This window comes from Tachyglossus aculeatus, chromosome 15 (assembly GCF_015852505.1).
Source record: "Tachyglossus aculeatus isolate mTacAcu1 chromosome 15, mTacAcu1.pri, whole genome shotgun sequence".
NCBI classification, from domain to species: domain Eukaryota; kingdom Metazoa; phylum Chordata; class Mammalia; order Monotremata; family Tachyglossidae; genus Tachyglossus; species Tachyglossus aculeatus.
Genome location: NC_052080.1, coordinates 23,730,835 through 23,750,482, shown reverse-complemented (window position 1 = coordinate 23,750,482; position 19,648 = coordinate 23,730,835). Strand labels below are relative to the sequence as shown.

General features: G+C 48.4%; 1 protein-coding gene across 3 annotated transcripts in view; it reads left to right on the top strand.

Moving 5' to 3' along the window:
- The window catches only part of PITPNC1 (phosphatidylinositol transfer protein cytoplasmic 1), a 175,277-nt gene that overhangs the window by 121,606 nt on the left and 34,023 nt on the right, over window positions 1–19,648 (top strand). For all 3 annotated transcript variants that reach the window (XM_038757509.1, XM_038757508.1, XM_038757510.1), the window contains exon 6: window positions 13,931–14,026. In XM_038757509.1, the coding sequence (XP_038613437.1) occupies window positions 13,931–14,026 (96 nt within the window). The remainder of the gene's footprint in view (window positions 1–13,930; window positions 14,027–19,648) is intronic.

Sequence of the window (19,648 nt, the reverse complement as noted above, 5' to 3'; positions counted from 1 at the left end):
ATACTGCTCAACGGGAGAGAGAACAGATTTTGCCCAGACCTCTTTCCCCATTCACAGCCAGAGGAAACCCCACTGGGGCAGAGAAAACTGCCTGGGGCCGGGGCCAGGGAGAGCTGGTGGCAGCAGAAGGCTGGAAAAGAAATTGGAAGGATCACCAACATGGTTTGGGACAGCTGGCAGCGGGAAAGGTGCAGGATTAGAACTGAGACTTCAGGAGCCAACAAGCCACGCTGGGCTGCTCGTAGATCTTAAGGACCACCTGTGGTGTTGGACCCAGAATGTGGGGAAGTTCCTGTAATGGAAGGGATTGGGAGTAGCTGAATAAGACCTTACTGAAACAGTGCTTTTAGGCCAACTGGCTCCTTCTTGGCATGCAACTAGCTGTGGTCTCTGAGTCTTTGGAGCTAGCCAGAACCCTGGCGTCTGGGGGTGGGGAAGTGGCTAGCATCTGGTGAGAGAATCTCGTTTCCAGAGCTATTGGCCCAGTCCCGCCTCATTCTCAGTGCGTTTTGAAAGGAGGTGAAAAACCTGAGAATGTTTTGCATGAGCTTATGGCTTCAGGAAAAAGCCTAGCAACTGATGAAAGAAATGAAGCGGCCGGGCCGGTTTCCGAGTTCCTCTTCCTCTTCCCTTTCCCTATTCTTCTTTCCCGAATCGTGGGTGTATCGGGATTGGGACCGATGGGATTTTCTCCATCACAAGAATATTGCAGTTGGAAGGAAAGTCACTTCACTTTTCTGAGCCTCAGTTACTTCATCTGTAAAATGGGGGTTAAGACTGTGAGCCCCATGGGGGATATGGACCGTGTCCAACCTGATTAGCTTGTTATCTATCCCAGCATTTAGTCTAGTGCCTGGCACATAGTAGGCACTTAACAAATATCATTTTTAAAAAAAGGAAAGAAAGGAGAACACTCTCTCAGCCAGATTAAAGTCCCTGTCCCCATGGGGCTTAGCCAAAGTAGAAGGCTAAACAGGTATTGGATCCCCATTTTATAAATGAGGAAACTGAGGTCTAGGGAAAGTGAATTGCCCAAGGTCACACAGCAGACAAGAGCCAGAGCCAAGATTCGAACCCAGGTCCTCCAAACTCTCACCTTTGAGTTTGGTTAAATTCCGCGGGTTTGGATAAGGCTCCCCAAGCCTAACACCCTACTGGAAGCTGACCATGTCAGAGTTAAGAGGTCAGGCTTGGTCCATCCCTGAGACTGGTATGTTCTTTCCATCCCCAAAGCAGAGGCTTTCTCTTGCGGCTGCGAGGGTGGACTGAAGAATTGCCTGTTCTGAGAGGTCAGTCCGGGAAGGAAGGCCAAGCCAGGAAGGCCACTCCCGAAGGCAGAAACAGGAAGAAGGCTTGCTTGAAGATTTTCCTAGCCTATTAACTTGTTTCCTCAGCTGCCGATTAGCTTGGGGAAAAGGAGCGGGTGCCGTCAGCCTGATCAAACAGAGCAGGAACCGTCAGCCCCATTGCCCAAGAATAGAGGAGCCAAATTCTGGCGCTTTAGCCCCTTCCCTAAACTCGACACCTTTGTCATCTGGGTTTGGTGAGATGGGCAAATTCGTGGGATGTGGCTGCTTGTTGGAAATTTCTCCCGCCGCTGGGAAGGAGAGCTTCTTGAGGGCAGGATGCATAACATCTTCGCTTCTGCTCTTTCTGGGGGGAGGGGAACATGGAGTCGAGCTGGACATGTACGTGCCTTTTCTCATCACAAAGGGAGACATTCCAAACAGGGGCACGAGCCTATTGATGCCCCAGGAGGGATACACAGATAAATCAATTAAGTTCTTTTTCACTTGCCCAGGACAAACTGCTCTTTGTTCCAGGAAGTGACTATTTGTGAGACCATACTGCCTTCACCTTTAAGAAGTCAGCACTTTAGCCCAGGTCCGAGGCAGGAAAATACAATGCAGATCACTCCTTTTGGGCAAGGAATGTGCCACTTCTTCAGCCTCATATTCTCAAACGCTTAATACAGTTCGTGGCACTTAGTGGACGCTCAGTAAACACCGTTAACTACGACTCCTGTCATCTTTAATGTCCATTCAGGGCTCAGATGGTTCGATAAGTCTTCCAAATGACCCTTACAGAGCCAGCCTATCCAAATCCATTTCATCCTTCACATCAAGGCAGCGGAACAGTCAGGCAGATGGGGAATTCCATCTGGGTCCCCAGCATTCTAAAGAACAAAATGAATATTTCGAAGAAGATCAAGGCCGAACCAATACACTTGCCAGCTTCGACTTTCAACCTGAAACAGTGGCAAAGATCTAGGGATCTCTCAACGTTTCCGGTCCTACTGCTGATCTCCACTGATCTGAGAGCCTCTCGGACAGCCTGTCTCTCACAGCAGGAGAACAGAGCTCTCTTAGTGGAGGGGCAGGAGGGCTGAACAAGAGAAGTGGGTTTTTCGCTGCTGTGTCTCTTGCACTGTCAGATTAAGACTGTAGCTGAGAGTGCATTTTTAATTCTGGTCAAAGCCATCTCAAACTTGGGCCCAACCCAAAGAAAGAATAAGGCCAGGGTTAGTGCTGCTGTGTCAGCTGCTTATTAAGCAACTCCTACTATATTACAAACTCCTTGAAGACAGGGATTGTGCCTTTTATCCGTCTCTCATAGACTAGAACAGTGTTTAGCTACAGAGAAGAGATTCAGGAAACACTACTGATTGACTGACTGATGGACTGCATGAGGTCGATACGGAGACTCAGGTCCAGAGATAAAACAAGGTGTGAAATTATGAGCACTGGATCTTAGCCCATTGGGTCACTCCTGGGGCTGGATGGCAACTTGATAGATCATCTCCGGACTCAGCTACAACTAGCCCAGGCCAAGCAGATGGTGTAGCAAATACGATTGAGTGAGTGAATGAAGTAGTGGTAATGGTATTTACTGAGTGCCGTGCCCTCTATGAAGCATTTGGGAAAGTACAGTAGGTACACAAGATATATGCCCTGCCCACCAAGGACCTTAATGGAGGTCTGTTTGGTGCTCTAAGAGCTCCAGGATAGGAGATTCCTCTGCCTCACCCCACCGAACTTCCGACTTGAGACAAGGTAGCCCCTAGGTCTGGAGTTCCCACAATATTTTCTATATTATCAATCAGTCAGCAAGAATTTATCACCCTTGTTATCACCCAGAATTTATCACCCAGAGCCCAGATGGGCCTAAAAACCCATGAGATTCCCGGTCTCAGGGATTCGGATCCAAGGAGCACATGCCCCCCACCCCCTCACTCCCCCGCCCATCCCATCCACCCTGTCACAAGACTGGCCCAGTGGCTGTCCTCCAAAATCCCTCCAGATCTCTCGCCTGTCCCCTTTGAGGGAAGAATCAAACTTCGGGGAAGGGCCGGGGTGGAAGAGCACTTCTGGAGAGAGTCACGGGGATTGGAGGGCTGGCCGGAGAACTCCTGGAAAGCCCAGCCAAGAAGTTGTGTGTAGTTACTACCTCATGTTTACGGAGACTCTAAAACACGACCACGTAGAGGGGGAAATCAAAACAAAACACAACTGGTAGGACCATGTAACAAATTGTTCCTTTTCGCCTTCTTCTCCAGAATAGATATTAGATACAATCTGCCGTAATTCTTAAGTCGTTTTGGGCTTTTGCCCATTCCTTTGTCTTGGTGAAGAGCAAAGCCAAGAATGAGTTGGAAGGAGATACAGCTCAGACACACCTTGGGACCCTGGCTGTGTGACTCATTGAAAGCAGCTTTCCTGTTTTCCAAGGATGCGTGGGGCCTGCCTTGCTCCTCGTGCGGGAACCCGGATTGGCTTATCCATCCTGGGTTCCTGACAGCCTCCACTCTGTTTCTCGCCCTCCACTGCTCCCTCCCTATAACTTTGGTGCAGGCACCAGCAGGCAGAGGTGGGAGCAGCCATGTGTTTTTAGGGGGTGGTCCACCCCTTGTAGAGAAGCAGCATGGCATAGTGGAAAGAGCCCAGGCTTGGGAGTCAGAGGTCGTGGGTTCTAATCCCGGCTCCGCCGCTTGTCAGCTGTGTGACTTTGGGCAAGTCACTTAACTTCTCTGTGCCTCAGTTACCTCATCTGTAAAATGGGCATTTAGACTATGAGCCCCATATAGGGCAACCTAATCGCCTTGTATCTACCCCAGCGCTTAGAACAGTGCTTGGCACATAGTAAGTGCTTAACAAATACCAACATTATTATTATTATTATTGTAGGAACTAAGGTCCCATAGTGAACCTTTCCACTCGGTGGTGCCATATTTCCATTAGCGGGCACTGTCACTATCCAGGCTAAATGGTCTGTTCGTTCCCTTGAGCTAGTGCAGTGCCCAATAGGCATCCAGTACAGTGTCCGGCACCCATTAAGTGCTTCAGAAACTCTGTTAATAATGATGAGATTTGTTAAGCGCTTACTATGTGCAAAGCACTGTTCTAAGCACTGGGGGGGATACAAGGTGATCAGGTTGTCCCACGTGGGGCTCACAGTCAATCCCATTTTACAGATGAGGTAACTGAGGCCCAGAGAAGTTAAGTGACTTGCCCAGAGTCACACAGCTGACAAGCAACGGAGCCGGGATTAGAACCCATGACCTCTGACTCCCAAGCCGGTGCTCTTCCCACTGAGCCACGCTGCTTCTCTTCTCTGGTGGTAGTGATGATGATGTGCGATTTAGGAATCCTTTGTATGCAGACGTTAAGCGGCCAGGTTTTCCAGAAGAACAAAGATCTGGTCACCTTCTTCCCCAGGAATTATTTTAAGTGGGTCTGAAATACCAGAAAGAACAGATGACTACTTCTTGCCTGAGCAGCCGGGGACATCGGACGAAGGACTGAGAGAATCCCCAGGGGCCACCATTCTGGTGGGCAAGAAGAGTGTCTCTATATGTTGCTAATTTGTACTTCCCAAGCGCTTAGTACAGTGCTCTGCACATAGTAAGGGCTCAATAAATATGATTGATGATGAAGAGTGGGAAGCATTTACTGAGGTTCAGAAATGTCCTCCTGCTCAGCTACGTCAGGAAGGCTCGAACCTCCCTACCACCGTATCAGTTTTTGCTTGGCTTCCTTTCAGCTCCCCTGTCCTCTCAGGTGCTTCCAGAAGCCCACTCCCCCATCAGCCGTGGCCCCTGGGCCTCACACTTTCACCTCCTTGCTTTCCATGTCCTTGGTGTTTTTCTCCCAACCATACTGGCCTCTGCTGTCCAGCTCCTTATTTTCCACTTCCCTTATCCAGGGTGGACGGGACAGATTCTCAAGGGAGCCCTGAAGAAAGTTTCTGGGCTGGGAGCTTGGCCGCCTAACGAAAGAGCTTCACTGTTCACTCAAAAAATAAAAAAGTTCAGAAAGAGATGGGAGGCGGAGAGGCTGGAACAGAAATAATACCCTTGCTGCCACTGCTATGATGCTAATAATAATAATAATGTAGGTATTTGTTAAGCGCTTACTATGTGCCAAACACTGTTCCAAGCGCTCGGGTGGATACAAGCTCATCAGGTTGTCCCACGTGGGGCTCACAGTCTTCATCCCCATTTTACAGATGAGGGAACTGAGGCACAGAGAAGTGAAGTGACTTGCCCAGAGTCACACAACAGACAAGTGGTGCAGCCGGGATTAGAACCCATGACCTCTGACTCCCAAACCTGGGCTCTTGCCACTGAGCCCCGCTGCTTCCCAAAGTAGAGACGATACTGAAAGCTAACCCCAAGTAGAGACAGTATTTACTGATTCCTGCATGAATATTGATTTGCTAAGGCTTTTAAGAAACCAACAGTTGAGAGAACCAAAGACCTCTCTATAAATTGAAATTAGAAGGAGATGTTAGACTGTGAGCCCACTGTGAGCCCTTTTAGACTGTGAGCCCACTGTTGGGTAGGGACTGTCTCTATGTGATGCCAATTTGTACTTCCCAAGCTCTTAGTACAGTGCTCTGCACATAGTAAGCGCTCAATAAATACGATTGATTGATTGATTGATTGATGTTAGGAGAGGTTTTCCATTCAGACGTCACTGGCAACTTTTAAGACATTTTAGGAAGATTATTGGTCATCCTCCTAAAAATGACAATCCAGTGCTTAGAACAGTGCTTTGCATATAGTAAGCGCTTAATAAATGCCGTCATTATTATTATTACCATTGTGGTAGTTGTTAAGGACTTACTTTGTGCCAAAAGCTGTCCTAAGTGCAGGGAGAGAGTCAAGAAAATCTGGTTGGTCACAATCCCTGTCCCACATAAAGCACACAGTCCAAGGGGAGCGAGAACAGAAATTTAACCTCCATTTTACAGATGAGGTAACTGAGGCACAGAGAAACAAAGTGACTTGCCCAAGATCATACAGCCGGCATGTGGCAGTAGCCAGCATTAGAATCCAGGTCCTCAGACTCCTAGATATGTGCTCTTCTGTCCTGTGTCTTAGGGCTGAGGCTCATCTGCATTTCCCAAGGGGAAACTCCATGATGGCACCCAACAGAGTTCAGAGCCTCTTCCTTTTGCCCAAACCCACTTGGAGGCAAGACCTTCAACTTAAGAAAGCACTTGGAGAGTTGAAGAGTCTGATTCCTGATTCTCTGCTCTGAAATCAGAGTCTGAACCCAGTATTTTAATGATCCACAGTTGTGATGGCTCTGGGGTACAGCTCTTTAAATTTAGACAGTGTACAGTTTGGGGCACTTAAAGATCTTTCACTAAGTTAATTAAGTCCCAGCATTTCACGCCACTCGGCGTGGCTTTCTGCTCCCTGTTGAATTAGTTACCAGGGCTTAGATCTCTTTTGAAAGCATTGCTTCTTCCAGCAAAATCAATTCCCTGTGCCCATACTCATAGGTTATGTCAAAGCCCTTCATCATTCTGAACCATTTCTTCTCCTCCTTTATCTCTCCTACCTGAACTTGCCCCAGTCCTTCGTGTACAACCTTTCTGACACAGTGTGAAGTGGCTCTTAACCCTCAGTTGATTTGCGGGAGACCTCTCTAGACACCCATCCCAGAATAGACGTGGCCTTTTCACTCAAAGGTATCATGCTGTGGATTCATGCCCCCGGTGTTATCCACTCTTACTCCTAAATCTCTCTCTCTCTCTGTGACCGCTGCCTCGATAACACTCCCCCAGCTTATCTCTCAGCTGCTTTCCTTTCCCAGGTGTATCCATCTGACTTTTGTTGGCCATTAAATTCCATCTCGGAGCCATTGGAACAATGCCCTAAGTTAGTCACCTCCTTCTGTCTTCCTAATATATTGTTATCACTTTCTGCTCTGGCTAGCCTTCTGTCTCTTTTGGTTTCTTGTGTTCTGCAGCACTGAGGAGGGTGGAGAAAGGGGGAAGAAAAGCATTTTGTGGCAGATACTCCATCTGAATTTTGCATTTCATTTGGTATCTTGGAGTTTTCAATTTCTCTGTGCAAATAAGAAAACTAAATGGTAACATCCCTGCTCAGTGGACCCCTCCCTCCCACAGTGCAGCACTGAGCCGTGTCCTCGCTCCTGTGTCCGGCTCCCTATTAACAAAACTTCCCCAGCTCACCTGATTCCCACCCCTGGGGGCCGTGACATCCCAGGCTATGTAAATAAAGTGGTGACATCATTGATTAGGTGTTTGCTGTCTGCTGAATACTGTGTCCAGGACAGGTACAAGATAAACAAACCACTTAAGATCCCTGTCCCCAACACTGCTCAGAATCTAGATGGGAGAGGGCAGTCTCATAAAAAACAGGAATAGAGTACAGACAGAGGGAGCATTTAAAAAACACAAGAATTGGAAGTTAAGGGCAAAGAGAGGAAGAGCTTTTGTCAGGGTACAGTTCACTCCAGGCCACAGTCTTTGGCAATATGTTTCCCGGGTCTGGGTAATAGATGGCTGCAGTCCACTCCTCGCCAGGCCGGAGCTCATTACCTAGGAGCGGGAGCCTGGGAGATGGACCCCGTCAGGCAAAAAGAAGCCAAATGTGAGGTAAGCAAGGAGGTGGCAGGGGCTCGCACCCTCAGGTCCCAGAGACTCAATCCGTGTATCATCTCCACCTAATTGAGAAGAGAATCAGGTCCCATCGCGTACATCACGGGGCTGAAAAGCTTCCCGTCAGCTCATTTCTCACCTGCCCTCCTGCACCCAGAGAGCAATTACGATGTCAGCGCCGGGCCTTGACGAGGTTGTCTGCCAGGAAGCATTCTCGTGGGCTCGCGTGACGTCCGCTCCGTCCCCCAAGCTAACCCCTGATTGATGAGTTGGCTTTACACAGCCATCCTACTCTCTAAGCCCAGTGCAGAGGAGAGCGTTTCGGGAGGATTAACTCGAGTAGGTTCACTACCTATGATGCTCCAGCTCAACCTTGAGAGTCAGGTCAGAGAGTTTGGGAGTATCAGCATATGTGCGTGAATCTCCAGGAAATTTGGTGAGCAACTAGGCAGAGCTCAAACTTTTGCCAGTGGACTTGGGTCAGTGGCTGACTACCAACTGGTCTTTGTGGCTCTTTATAAAGAGGCCGTAGGAGCCTGGGCATGTCCCGTGCAACCGTAAATCGGGTCCATTCGGAACATGCTTTGAAGCCACGAATGGCTTAGTGCAGTCAGGTTTTCGGCCCTGATGTCTCGCGACAGAGGCTCATCCTTCAGGATGAGAAAAACGGTCCAAGTTCGTCTGGCAATCTCACTGGCGAAGACGTCAGGACCCTGAGGGCAGACTGGGACAGAAGCCCACAGTGTTCAGCAGAGTTTTGTGATCAGAGTTCAGGGGTCACCTAGTTTTTCATTACTAGTGCAGACTTTTGCCCAGGGGCAATGGGACTGTGGGAGACGGGAGCCTAGGAAGACCCACTATGGCCTCTCAGTCACATTAGCAGCTACAGATGGAGTATTCTTGCCTGGCTTCATTAACCACAGCCCAGGGAGCAGGCTCACAATTCATGTTCCGGCTTAGAGCAGAGAAGCTCCAAGAGCAGCATCGGGAATCCAGGCCATTGATTGAGTGAGGGGGTGGCGAGGGAATGTACGTGGTCTTCGACTGGGTGAAACTGGGATTGAGCTAGTGATGATGATCTCTTTTGAGAATTTCTTTAAATTTGCCGGTAGTTTTATTGAAATCCGACCATGTGCGGGGCACTGTACTAAGGATTTTGGAAAGTGTCATAAAAATTAAAGACGTGATCCCTGCCCTCAGGTTGCTTACAGTAGCCCTCTCCCCGACAAATCAAGCGTTCAAGTGATGGCGCTTGTGATAGAACCTGATGCCTCTGCTCCCGCTGTTTTTTCTTGATGGACACGTATTTCAATGCATAATTCCAGTTAGTTTGCTCCCCTGTAACTTCCCGGACCAGGCCGATGTAAGGGTGCATGAGAACTTAAGTGGGCCCCTTGAATCATTCCTGAAACGAAACATGATGCCTCTGCAGGGTTTCCACCAAATTTAGTTCTTGACCCCATAACAGGATGTTCTTAGGGAACAGAATGGAAGCGTCCACCCAGTCATAATAATTTCATTGCCATCATCATCACTAACATTATTTAGCACTTAAAATGCATATAATCACGTAGCAGCTGGAGACTCTATGTAGAAAATCGAATAAAAGATAGTCCCTCCCTTAAAGGAGCTCACTGACTAAGGGGAGACAAGTATAGAGACAATTTAACATTGACCATTTTAAACATTTAAACTAGTGCTGCTCAGCCAGGTTGCTCACCTACCCCACATCAACTGATCAGTCAGTGATATTTCTGGAGCACCTACTGTGTGCTCAGCATTTAGGAGAACACAGCAGAAGCAAGATACTCTCTGCCCTCAAGAAGCTAGACTCAACTATCTAGTACGGGCAACAGGAAACACTCCCAAATGCCTTAAAGTTTCCACCTCTTCTCCAACCAGACCACCAGCCTACAGTCTTGCAGTGGGGCGGGTCCTCCACACCATGAGGATTGGTGCGGAAGAGGTCCTGAGGCTAAAAAGCCCCCCAAGACTCAGCTGGTCTCCACCCGGTTTTCCTACGCCCTAGTCTTATTTCTTTTAGGGCTTGAGCAGACGGTTCATGTACACTTTTCTGCCAAAGAAATTAGTGCACCCAGCTTATGGAACCTTATCACTCCCGTGAGGAGATAGAAAAAGTTCTTGCGTATGGTCTTTTAAATGAGGGAACTCAGGTGACACACATTAAGTCAGAGACAGAGACAGAAACTGAAGAGCAGTTCCCTGCTATGAGTTCCTTATTGACGGAAGAGCTTTAAATATCTGCAGAGAACGAAATGTTATTCCACTCTCGTCAAGGGAGAAAGCATCGTGACACTCTTTCGGAGCTGAGCCCCGGTGCTCGGCGCAGGAGAGAGCTTCTGCCTTTGAAGCTGAAGGAGTCAGGATGTGCTCCCCCCTTCAGTGTCATCAGGTGGGCGCCCCGGCAAAGCTTGCCGATTCTCTAATGACAAGATGCATCTCTTCCAGGAGGTTTCACCGGCGAGTCACTCGTCAGCCCCCAAAAGAGCTGAGGATTGGCTCAGATCTCTAACTGGAATTCGTGAGGCACAGATGAGTGGTTCTGCCTGCTGAGTTATCGCTAATGAAACGGGGTTCGTTTTCCCTCCTTTTTTCTGGGCCGGCTTACTTCTGGCTTGCTCCCAACTCGGAGTCCTGATGACAGTGTGTCTTTCCCACCATTGCCTTTGTCCCAGGACTGGTCTCTCGTCGCTTCTTTCTTTGCAGAGAAGCAGCTTCACTCCTGCTGGTTTCTGATCTCCTTGTGGAGACTTGTGATCTCCTTGTGCTGCCATGGGCCTTTAGGCACTGGGATCGGGCACTTCATCATATCCTCCCCAAGCAGGGAAGAGTGGCATCCCCCTGGGGGTGGGCCAAGGGGCAGGGCCAGAGTAGCACCAAGGCCCATGATTTTAGGGGGCAAGTTGTCCAAGGAAGAGTGTGGGAAGGAATGTGGATGGAATAACTGCTATGGATTGTTTTCCACTACTTTACCGTAGGGGACGAATCGAGCCGTTAGACCAACGTGAAATGTTAGGAGTCCACAAGACTCTCCTCAGCAGCCCTTATTGGATTAAATTTTGACCTTGGTAAATGGAGTTGACCCCCACTCCCCAGCCACCCCAATTCCCACAAAGACTCAGCAGCAGTGGAGTGTGTTCCGTGGTCATGGTGTGGGCTGAAGGGTGACCTCTGGTCCTCCCTGCAGGTGGACCCTTACTTCGCTGGAGGAAGGGAATCGGATGGCTTCCACTCTGCTTTGGGTGGCGAGCGGCAGCCCGGCCTGGAAGCATCATTATCATCATCAATTGTATTTATTGAGCGCTTACTGTGTGCAGAGCACTGTACTAAGCGCTTGGGAAGTACAAGTTGGCAACATATAGAGACAGTCCCTACCCAACAGTGGGCTCACAGTCTAAAAGGGGGAGACAGAGAACAAAACCAAACGTACTAACAAAATAAAATAAATAGAATAGATATGTACAAGTAAAATAAATAAATAAGCAGGCAACAGAGTGGGTGACCGGGAGGGCCTGTCCAACTGGAGGATTCAGCAATCTCCAGGGGCAGAACTAGAGACTCGGAGCAAAGACTGGCTGGGGATCCCACCTGTCCTGAAGGTCCCTTCACCTCCTTTTCCCCTCGCCCTGTGATTCTCCTTCTTCTCCTCTTCCTCCTCATCTTCTCCTGCCCCCGATTCCAGGCACTACTAGTGAGAGCCAAAGGGAGGTAGAGAGGGGCCACTTCTGTCCCAGGAGCCCCTCGACCTGCCATGGCCGCTGCCCTGGTACAGCTGCAGCCACTCCCACTGGTTCCACCCCACTTCCCAAAGGAGAGGATTAGTCAGGATATCGTACCCCATTGGTCGTCTCTGCCTCACAACTCACCTGGCTGCAGTGAGCCAGGAGGCGGTAGTATCGGAGGCCAGCCTGGAGGCTGGCGGCCAGAGTGAAGGATGCGTCTGTTTTTTTTCTCTGAAACAGAGTAGCCCCAGAAAGCAGACTGGCCCCCACACCCAATTCTCGTTGGTCTGGATCCAATTGAGCAGGCGGGTTTCTCCAGTAAAGTGTCATCTCTTTGCCAAGCTCAGGCCATTGAGGCACCTGAACGGCACTCCTCCCCGCACTTTTCATTTGATTTGATCCGCTAAATTTCACCCGTGGGTTTATTTTTAGCTGCCAACCAAAGAATTTCCCCAGCTTCTGTCTCCCCAGGGCTGAACACATAGCTTGGTCTTTTTAGCAATTTTCCCAGCGACGCAACGATCTCCCCCTTTCTCTCTCCTCTCACATTGGCGAGACAGGCTCCCACAGACGGGGAGGCCTTCTGTTTCATTCGGTGGACTCTAATCCATGCGTTAAAACTCCTTCGCTGTCTCTCGCCTCCTGCTTATCTGGATGGGAAAGAGTCTGTCCTCCCCTGCCACCTCAGCTTTCTGCGCGCCCAAAGCACTGGATTTCAAGTGACAGTCGGGGGATTGGAGCCGAACAAGGAATCAATTGTGAGCTGTAATGGCAACCTATTTGCTACCCCCAATCTCCCACAAGAAGTAATCTCTTTCTGAAAAGCCAGAGAAGGTAATCTGAGTACCCTGAAGAAGGGAAGTGGGAGTTGGAGCAGACTGCGATTGAGCCTGATCATTTTGAGGCAGAGCATGGCACAGCAGACCAGCAACAAGATGGAATCAGTGGCCTAGTGCTGGGAGCCAATCTAAGGATGTTTGACTAGTAACATGGCCTAATGGAAAGAGCCCAGACCTGGGCATCAGAGAACCCGTGTTCCAATCCTGGCTCCACCAATTTTTGGCTGCGTGACCTTGGGCAACTCACTCCACTTCTCAGTGCTTCAGTTTCCTCAACTATAAAATGGGCTTGCAATACTTGTTCTCCCTCCGACTTAGACTGTGAGCCCCATATAGGATAGGGACTCTGTCCAACTTGATTAAGTTATCTCTATCCCAGCGATTAGAACAGTTCTTGACACATAGTAAGCGCTTAATGAATACGATAATGATAGTAGTGGTAATTATAACAATAACAGTAATGATCCCTTCCTATGGAAATCAACTGTCGGGAGAGGCCCCCGGACCAATGCAGGTTTGAGTCTCGGGAGAACTAGTCCCCGGTCCCCTGCCACCCTGTTCTTGTACCCTCTGTTTCATCTGAAGGTTGACACAATTTCTGGAACCTAGAATTCCCCAAAAGGGAGTCATCCCAAGAGTAGTGCAGTTGAGCTCTCCACCTAAGATTAAGTGGATTCTAAAGTCAGCTAAATTTAGCAACGAGTCATATGGGAAGGGAAGAATATTCCCCCAAACTGGAGAAGCAGCCAGCCAGCAGAGTTGGGCCCAAGCTGGCTGTCTAGCGTGAGGACAAGGCATCACGCTTGTGCCTTGTATCTACCCCAGCGCTTAGTATAGAGCTTGGCACATAGTGAGCACATTATTATTATAACCTACCGAGCACCAAGCTCTATAAAGAGCTTGGGAGAATACGACAAAATTAAGGCACACATTCTCTCATCTCGAGAGTCTTGCAGTCTAATAGGGGAAATGGACAAAAATTCAATAGTGATAGCAGAAGGAAGAACAAAGATACAGCAGGAGGTCAAACCTTTCAAGATGAACGGTTCCCAATCAATCGATCAGTAGTATTTATTGAGTGTTGATTATGTGGCGAGCACTGTACTAAACCCTTGGGAGAATACAGTAGAGTGGGTAGGCACGATCACTGCCCTGAAAGAGAATACAATCTACCCACGCACCCCCGTCCTTCCCCTCGGCAGTGCTGTTGTTCCAAGCTGATCGGAAATGAAAGGAACCATGCGTCAAAGCCATTTATGATTCGAAGAGTGTGGGTAGAGGCAGGTAGAGAGAATGAGCCACGGGTCAAAGGCACCTGGTTCTGCTGGAGGGGGTCTGATCCTGCCCCAGGTGTGTCTGTCCTAACCCCCTGACTTCAGGAAGAGGCTCCCCACAGTAGCTCACCTTCAGATGTTTCTCTCTCTGCTCTTTCAGATTTTTGACAGTGAAGCCAAAGACCTGGAAAGAGAAGTTTGCTTTATTGACATCGCTAGCGACGAGATTCCCGAGCGTTACTACAAAGAATCTGAGGTAAGGAGCAGCTGGGGGCTGGGGTCTCCCAGGTGTAAAACGGTAGGCGTTTTAGAGCCTCTGCCCTTCCACCGCAGGCAGTTCCACCACAGTCCTCCTCGAAAAGTTACAGCGGGCGGCACCTGCGGCGTTTCCAAATTGGCACCCTGGCAGCTTTACGGCACAATTTGTTTTGACTGGACAGCAGAGCGGTTAGGCTTTACCCCACACCTGGAGTGCACTGCCTCCAAGGGCATGGGCACTGGAGGGATGGGGGCCACGGGGAAATCATTTTGCAAATGGCCAAAGCAGGGAGGCAAGAAGGGGAAGAAAGCTCAAGGAGGGTTGGGGGGTGGGGTAGTTGTTGCCTGATCACCAGATGGTGTCACCAGAAAGGGTTAACACATCTACTATACTTCTGATGAAATAAGATTCAGCTACTGTGTTGTGGAACCTCTGACTCTATATAAGTACATTAATGGGGCTGTTTTAGTCAAACACAACCGAGTGTAGAATTCTGGATCATTTGGCTAAAAACAGAGCATCTCTCTGTGGTTCAGGATCCAATCCTTTAGTCAGTCAATCAATCAGTCGTATTTACTGGACTGAGCACTTAGGAGAGTCCACTGTAACAGAGTTGGTAGACATGTTCCTTGTTCACAACGATCTCACTTATACATTGGTCCTAGGACAAAATTGGTCATGACCTTTTCAACTTACGGTGCAGCTTTCAGGAACCAGGTGTGTCATAAGTCCAAAGCCTGCCTGACTTAGATTTTATGGTCCTGTCTCAATCAGTCGATTGATGGTACTGATTGACTGCCTGCTGTGTGCAGAGCATTGTACCAAACGCTTGAGAGAGTACAATCTTAGCAGAGTTGTTAGGTGCAAACCCTTCTGACAAGGCGCTTACAGTGTACAGTGGGGCGTTTACAGTCTATAGATGACCAATTCCCTAAGACTCCATGGATCCCAACCCCAATCCCAAGGCTACCACCGGCACATCCCTGGCGGCCCCCCTAGCATTCCCTTGAGCTTCTTTTTTGACCTGTTCGGTTTAAGCATCAAAGAGAAAAAATCCTATATGTCACAAGCGGGAAACAAGAAACATGCATCTGTGCTGCACAACAACCATGAGCACAGGCCGGAGTTCAATTTAAAGAACCTAAAATGTTCCTTTAAGTTAAAATGAAGATTCCATGGGTATCTTCTGGCGGCACCAAGGATAGGGAAGTGAAGAAAACCTAGAATTTATTCCAGAAGATTTGGTAGCTCCTTTTTTCAAAGTTGCAGGCCCCGGCTGAGTTCTTTCACAGAATCAGACTGCCGGAAAGGACCTCAAACGCTTCCAGGCAGGAATGTAAGCTCTTTAAAGACAGGTATCAGGTCTTCTCGTAGTAGTGATGGTATTTATTGCATTTTCATTAGGTGTAGTGCACTGTACTAAGCACTTGGGAATGTAAAACAGATGTACAAGAGATGTTTCCTGTGTACAGGGAGCTGACAGGGGAGACAGCCATAAACATTCTCGCAGACAGTTGTTTTTTCTTTTTTATGGTATTCGTTAAGTGCCTATTATGTGTCAGGCACTGTACTATGTGCTGGGGTAGATACAAGTTAATCAGGTTGGATACAGTCCATGTCCCACATGCAGTTCACAGTATTAATCCCCATTTTACCAGATGAGGTAACCGAGTCCCAGAGAAGTTAAGTGACTCGCCTAAGGCCACACTGCAGTCAAGTGCAGTCAGTTAAGAAGCAACATGGCGAAGTGGATAGAGCACAGCCGTGGGAGTCAGAAGGTCATGTGTTCTAATCCCGGCCCCGCCACCTGTCTGCTGTGTGACCCTGGGCAAGTCACTTCACTTCTCCAGGCCTCAGGACCCTCGTCTGTAAAATGGGGATCAGAACCCACGACCTCTAACTCCCAAGCCCGTGATCTTTCCACTAAGCCATCTGCCCCAGCACTGACTTACTGCACAATCGGTGCATAATAGATACCATCATCATCATTAGTAGTAGAATTATTAGCCCCATTGAGTACAGAACCAGTTGGCAGGAGAATAAAGCGTGAGGGCCACACGGCTCTTCTTCTGCGTTACTAGTTGTAGCCCTTGGAAATGACTCAGCCCTTGTATCAGCTTAATTCTCTCCTTGTGTCCTGCCTTTCCCAATTCCATATCAACGTGGGCAGTTGAGGCACACGAATCTGCAATTAAGCCTTGGAGCACTTGACTGAATTTGCCAAATCGGGTTAGATTCCCATCTCAGAACAAATTTCCACGCGGGGAAATAAGCTCTGACAGCACTTGGAGCTGCTCCCGTGCTGCAGCGAGACGCTGCAACAAGCCACTCCTCCTCGGAAGGTCTGTCTATACCACCGTAAACCATCAGAATGGGAACCGAAAGGAGGATTGCCAAAGTCCACGTGTTGCGTCTCGGGGATGAATTTGGGACTCGGCTTCTAAACATATTGGGACTGGTTAAGTGTTGCTAAATGACCAAAATAGCCGTGCATCTGTTGCCGTTCAGTGCTGGAACGTGATTTGCAAGTGGGTCGCTGGGGTTCCTCCAGCAACCATTAATAAGGCTCTTAACTGAATAGAATTAGGAAACTTGCACACAGAGCGACCCCTGTTGTGTTTAATAAAAAGGGAAAGAGCATTTGATGGATGCCGGTGGTTAGCGTCGTGAAAGAAATTTTCTGGACATACACTGGGGGAAGGAAAGGAGAAGGCAAAAATGTTTTGGTGCTGTCGTCATCCCGGCAGGTAGCTGGACACGATCCCCCCTACCCGAACCCAGCTGAGCCCTGCCGCTTTCATCTGCCACAAAGGTGTTTCACGAGGACCTCGCTGAAGGTAGACCGAAGTAGTGGGTCCTATGGGGAGAGCACAGGCCTGTGAGTCAGAGGATCTGGGTTCTAATTCCGCCTCTGCCAATTGCTTGTTGGCAGTCCCTTAACTTTTCTGTGCCTCAGTTTCCTCAGCTGTAAAACGGGGATTGAATACCGGCTCTCCCTCCTACTTACACTGAGAGCCCTGTGCAGGACAGGGATTGTGTCTGACCTATTTAACCTGTACCTACCCCCAGCGCTTAGAACAGTATTTGACACATAGTGATTAACAAATACCAAAAAAACCCAATAAACAGATAGGACACCCGACCTTGTGCTCAGAGCTGGATTTTACCCTCTAGTCCCTCCTCCCCCCTACCTGTGTAGACAACTGGGCCAGGGGCACGTTTCAGTTTGGTTGAGGTCAGAAGGCCTTGTGACCTGCCTCGGGCTAGACTCTGGAGCAAAAAAAAAAGCGTGAACTCACCCTGACAGTCGACTGAATAGTTTCTACGCTTTGTGTTTCAGGTTTTGTTTCTAGGCTTGTATTATCTCTTTAACTGTTCATCTCTCTTGCTGAGGGTGAGGGAAACTTTTTAGTGAAGTTTCAGGAAAGTCTGCTAATCTGTTTACAAAGAGTCACAGTTTTCCTCTCCCACTAGTGCTGATTCAGTCAGTGCTGGGTGATCAGAGAAAATGATGTTGTGATTGCCTTAAAGCTAAAATTTGTGAATCAGAGCTGTTGATCTGAGAGCCATCCAGCTTTATGAGCTTTTTCTTCGTGCTGTAAATTGACTGTGTCAATACCAGAAATAGGTAAGTGCTCTCAAGGTTGGAAGAGAAGGACTGTAGATGTACGGGGACCTTTGTTTCTTTGTGTTATACTTATGGCTCCAAATGTGGGTGTTCCCTGCTCCGCATAGAGCCCTTCCACCCAGGGAGAAGTGGAGAGTTTGAAGGACTTTCTCTTTCCCTTTTTTTTTTCCTTCTTTGTGCCCACTGAATAGCATAGATTCCCTGGGAATCAGCAGGACCTCGGGAGCAGAAATGATCTCTCTTGGTTAAAGGAGCCGAGCAGGGAGTTTTCCACCAGAGACCCCTGCCCACCTGTCCCTGGGCTCACTCACTAACTGAGGTTGGTGATTCACCCTTAGTAGAATAAGGATCAGCAAATATCCCAGTGCATGACATCCTCATTATTCTCACAGGGGAGAGTTGCAGTTTTCAAACGCACATCAGGCGCCTGAGACCCAACTCCCCACAGCCATTTTGCACGTGGGATTTTTGATGATGATGGTGATGATGATGATGATGATATTGTTTGTTAAGTGCTTTACTATGTGCCAAGCATTGTACTAAGCGCTGGGGTGTTTACAAGATAATCAGGTTGGACAAGTCCCTGTCCCACATGGAGCTCCCAGTCTAAGTAGGAAGGCGGATAGGTTTTTATAGATGACGTGAACGTTTCCTTTTTGTTATCTTAGGTCTGGTATTGGTTAAGCACTTGCTGTTTGCCAAGCACTGTGCTAAACTCTGGGCTGATAGAAACATCACATATCTGACACAGTTCCTATTCTTGGGGCTCACAGTCTAGGTGGGGTTAGACAGCTAAAAAGCAACAGGAGGAATGGATTGCAAACAAGAAGAAGAAAGAGTCAACAGACCAGGATAAGTAAAAGAATTGATCTTAGGGCAGTCAGTCCTCAGATTCCCTACTACTGTGGCTCAACAGTCTTTAGTTTACTCAGTCCTTAGTTCCCTCATCTCAGGGACAGCACCCTGCAATGTGTCTTGGAGTAGCTCAAACAGGGAAATGTCAAATGTCAAATGTCACCTTTCCCTCAGTAATAGCCTTAAAGTACATGCATAGTGTTTACCTGGAGTAATCCACTGGGTTTTAATAGCCATGACCCAAGCAATGAAAAGAGACCAGTATCTAAATGGGCCAAGTTAGTGGTGTAGTCAGGAGACAGACTTTGCCATTGGCAAGATTTCAAACCTAGTGTTCTGGTCCTCTGCCGGGATTCGACATTGAGGGTCCCCCTCCATCAGTCAGGAGATCCAACATGTGCCCTGGCACGGCCCGGGTACGCAAAGACAGTGAGCCAGTACCCGAGACCAGACTCCTGCTGAGTTAAACGGGTAGTTCTTTAACACTGAAGCAAAGCTGAGAGCCTGGAGACTGTTGTAGGGAGAGCCACAGAGACTTGCACTTCACCCTTCACCACGCCATTTTTGTTTTTATCTTTTTGTCGAAGCAGAAGGCCTTGTTGGGATAAAGTGGTTAGATAATGGCTTGTAATCCTCCAACGTTGCTTTCCCAAAATACCTCTGGGGATAATTAAGAAGGAGCATAGTGTAAGATCTCTGTGGGCGGGGAATATGTCTGGTGCTTTCAAAGTACTCTCCCAAAAGTTAGCATTGAGTAGGTGCTCAGTAAATACCATTACTATCAATCAGTGGTATTTATTGAATGCCTTCTCTGTACAGAGCACTGTAGTAGGCACCTGGGAAAGTACAATATATAGTAGAATTGGTAGACATGATCCCTGCCTACAAGCAAGGAGTTTCCAGTCGTCTACTGATACTTGTACTACTACTACTCAAAAGCAAAATAATAACCATAATTTGCCATCACCACAGGTTAGGAAGAACATAATAGAGCTGGAGAAGTTACTGAGAAGGGTGACCCAGATGATGAGGGGAAAGGACAGACTTCCTTATGAGGACAGGCAGAGCAGGTTAGAACTCCAGTGTGGAAGGACTCAAAGGTGAAAGGGAAAATTATTGTACTCAACAAATTAAGG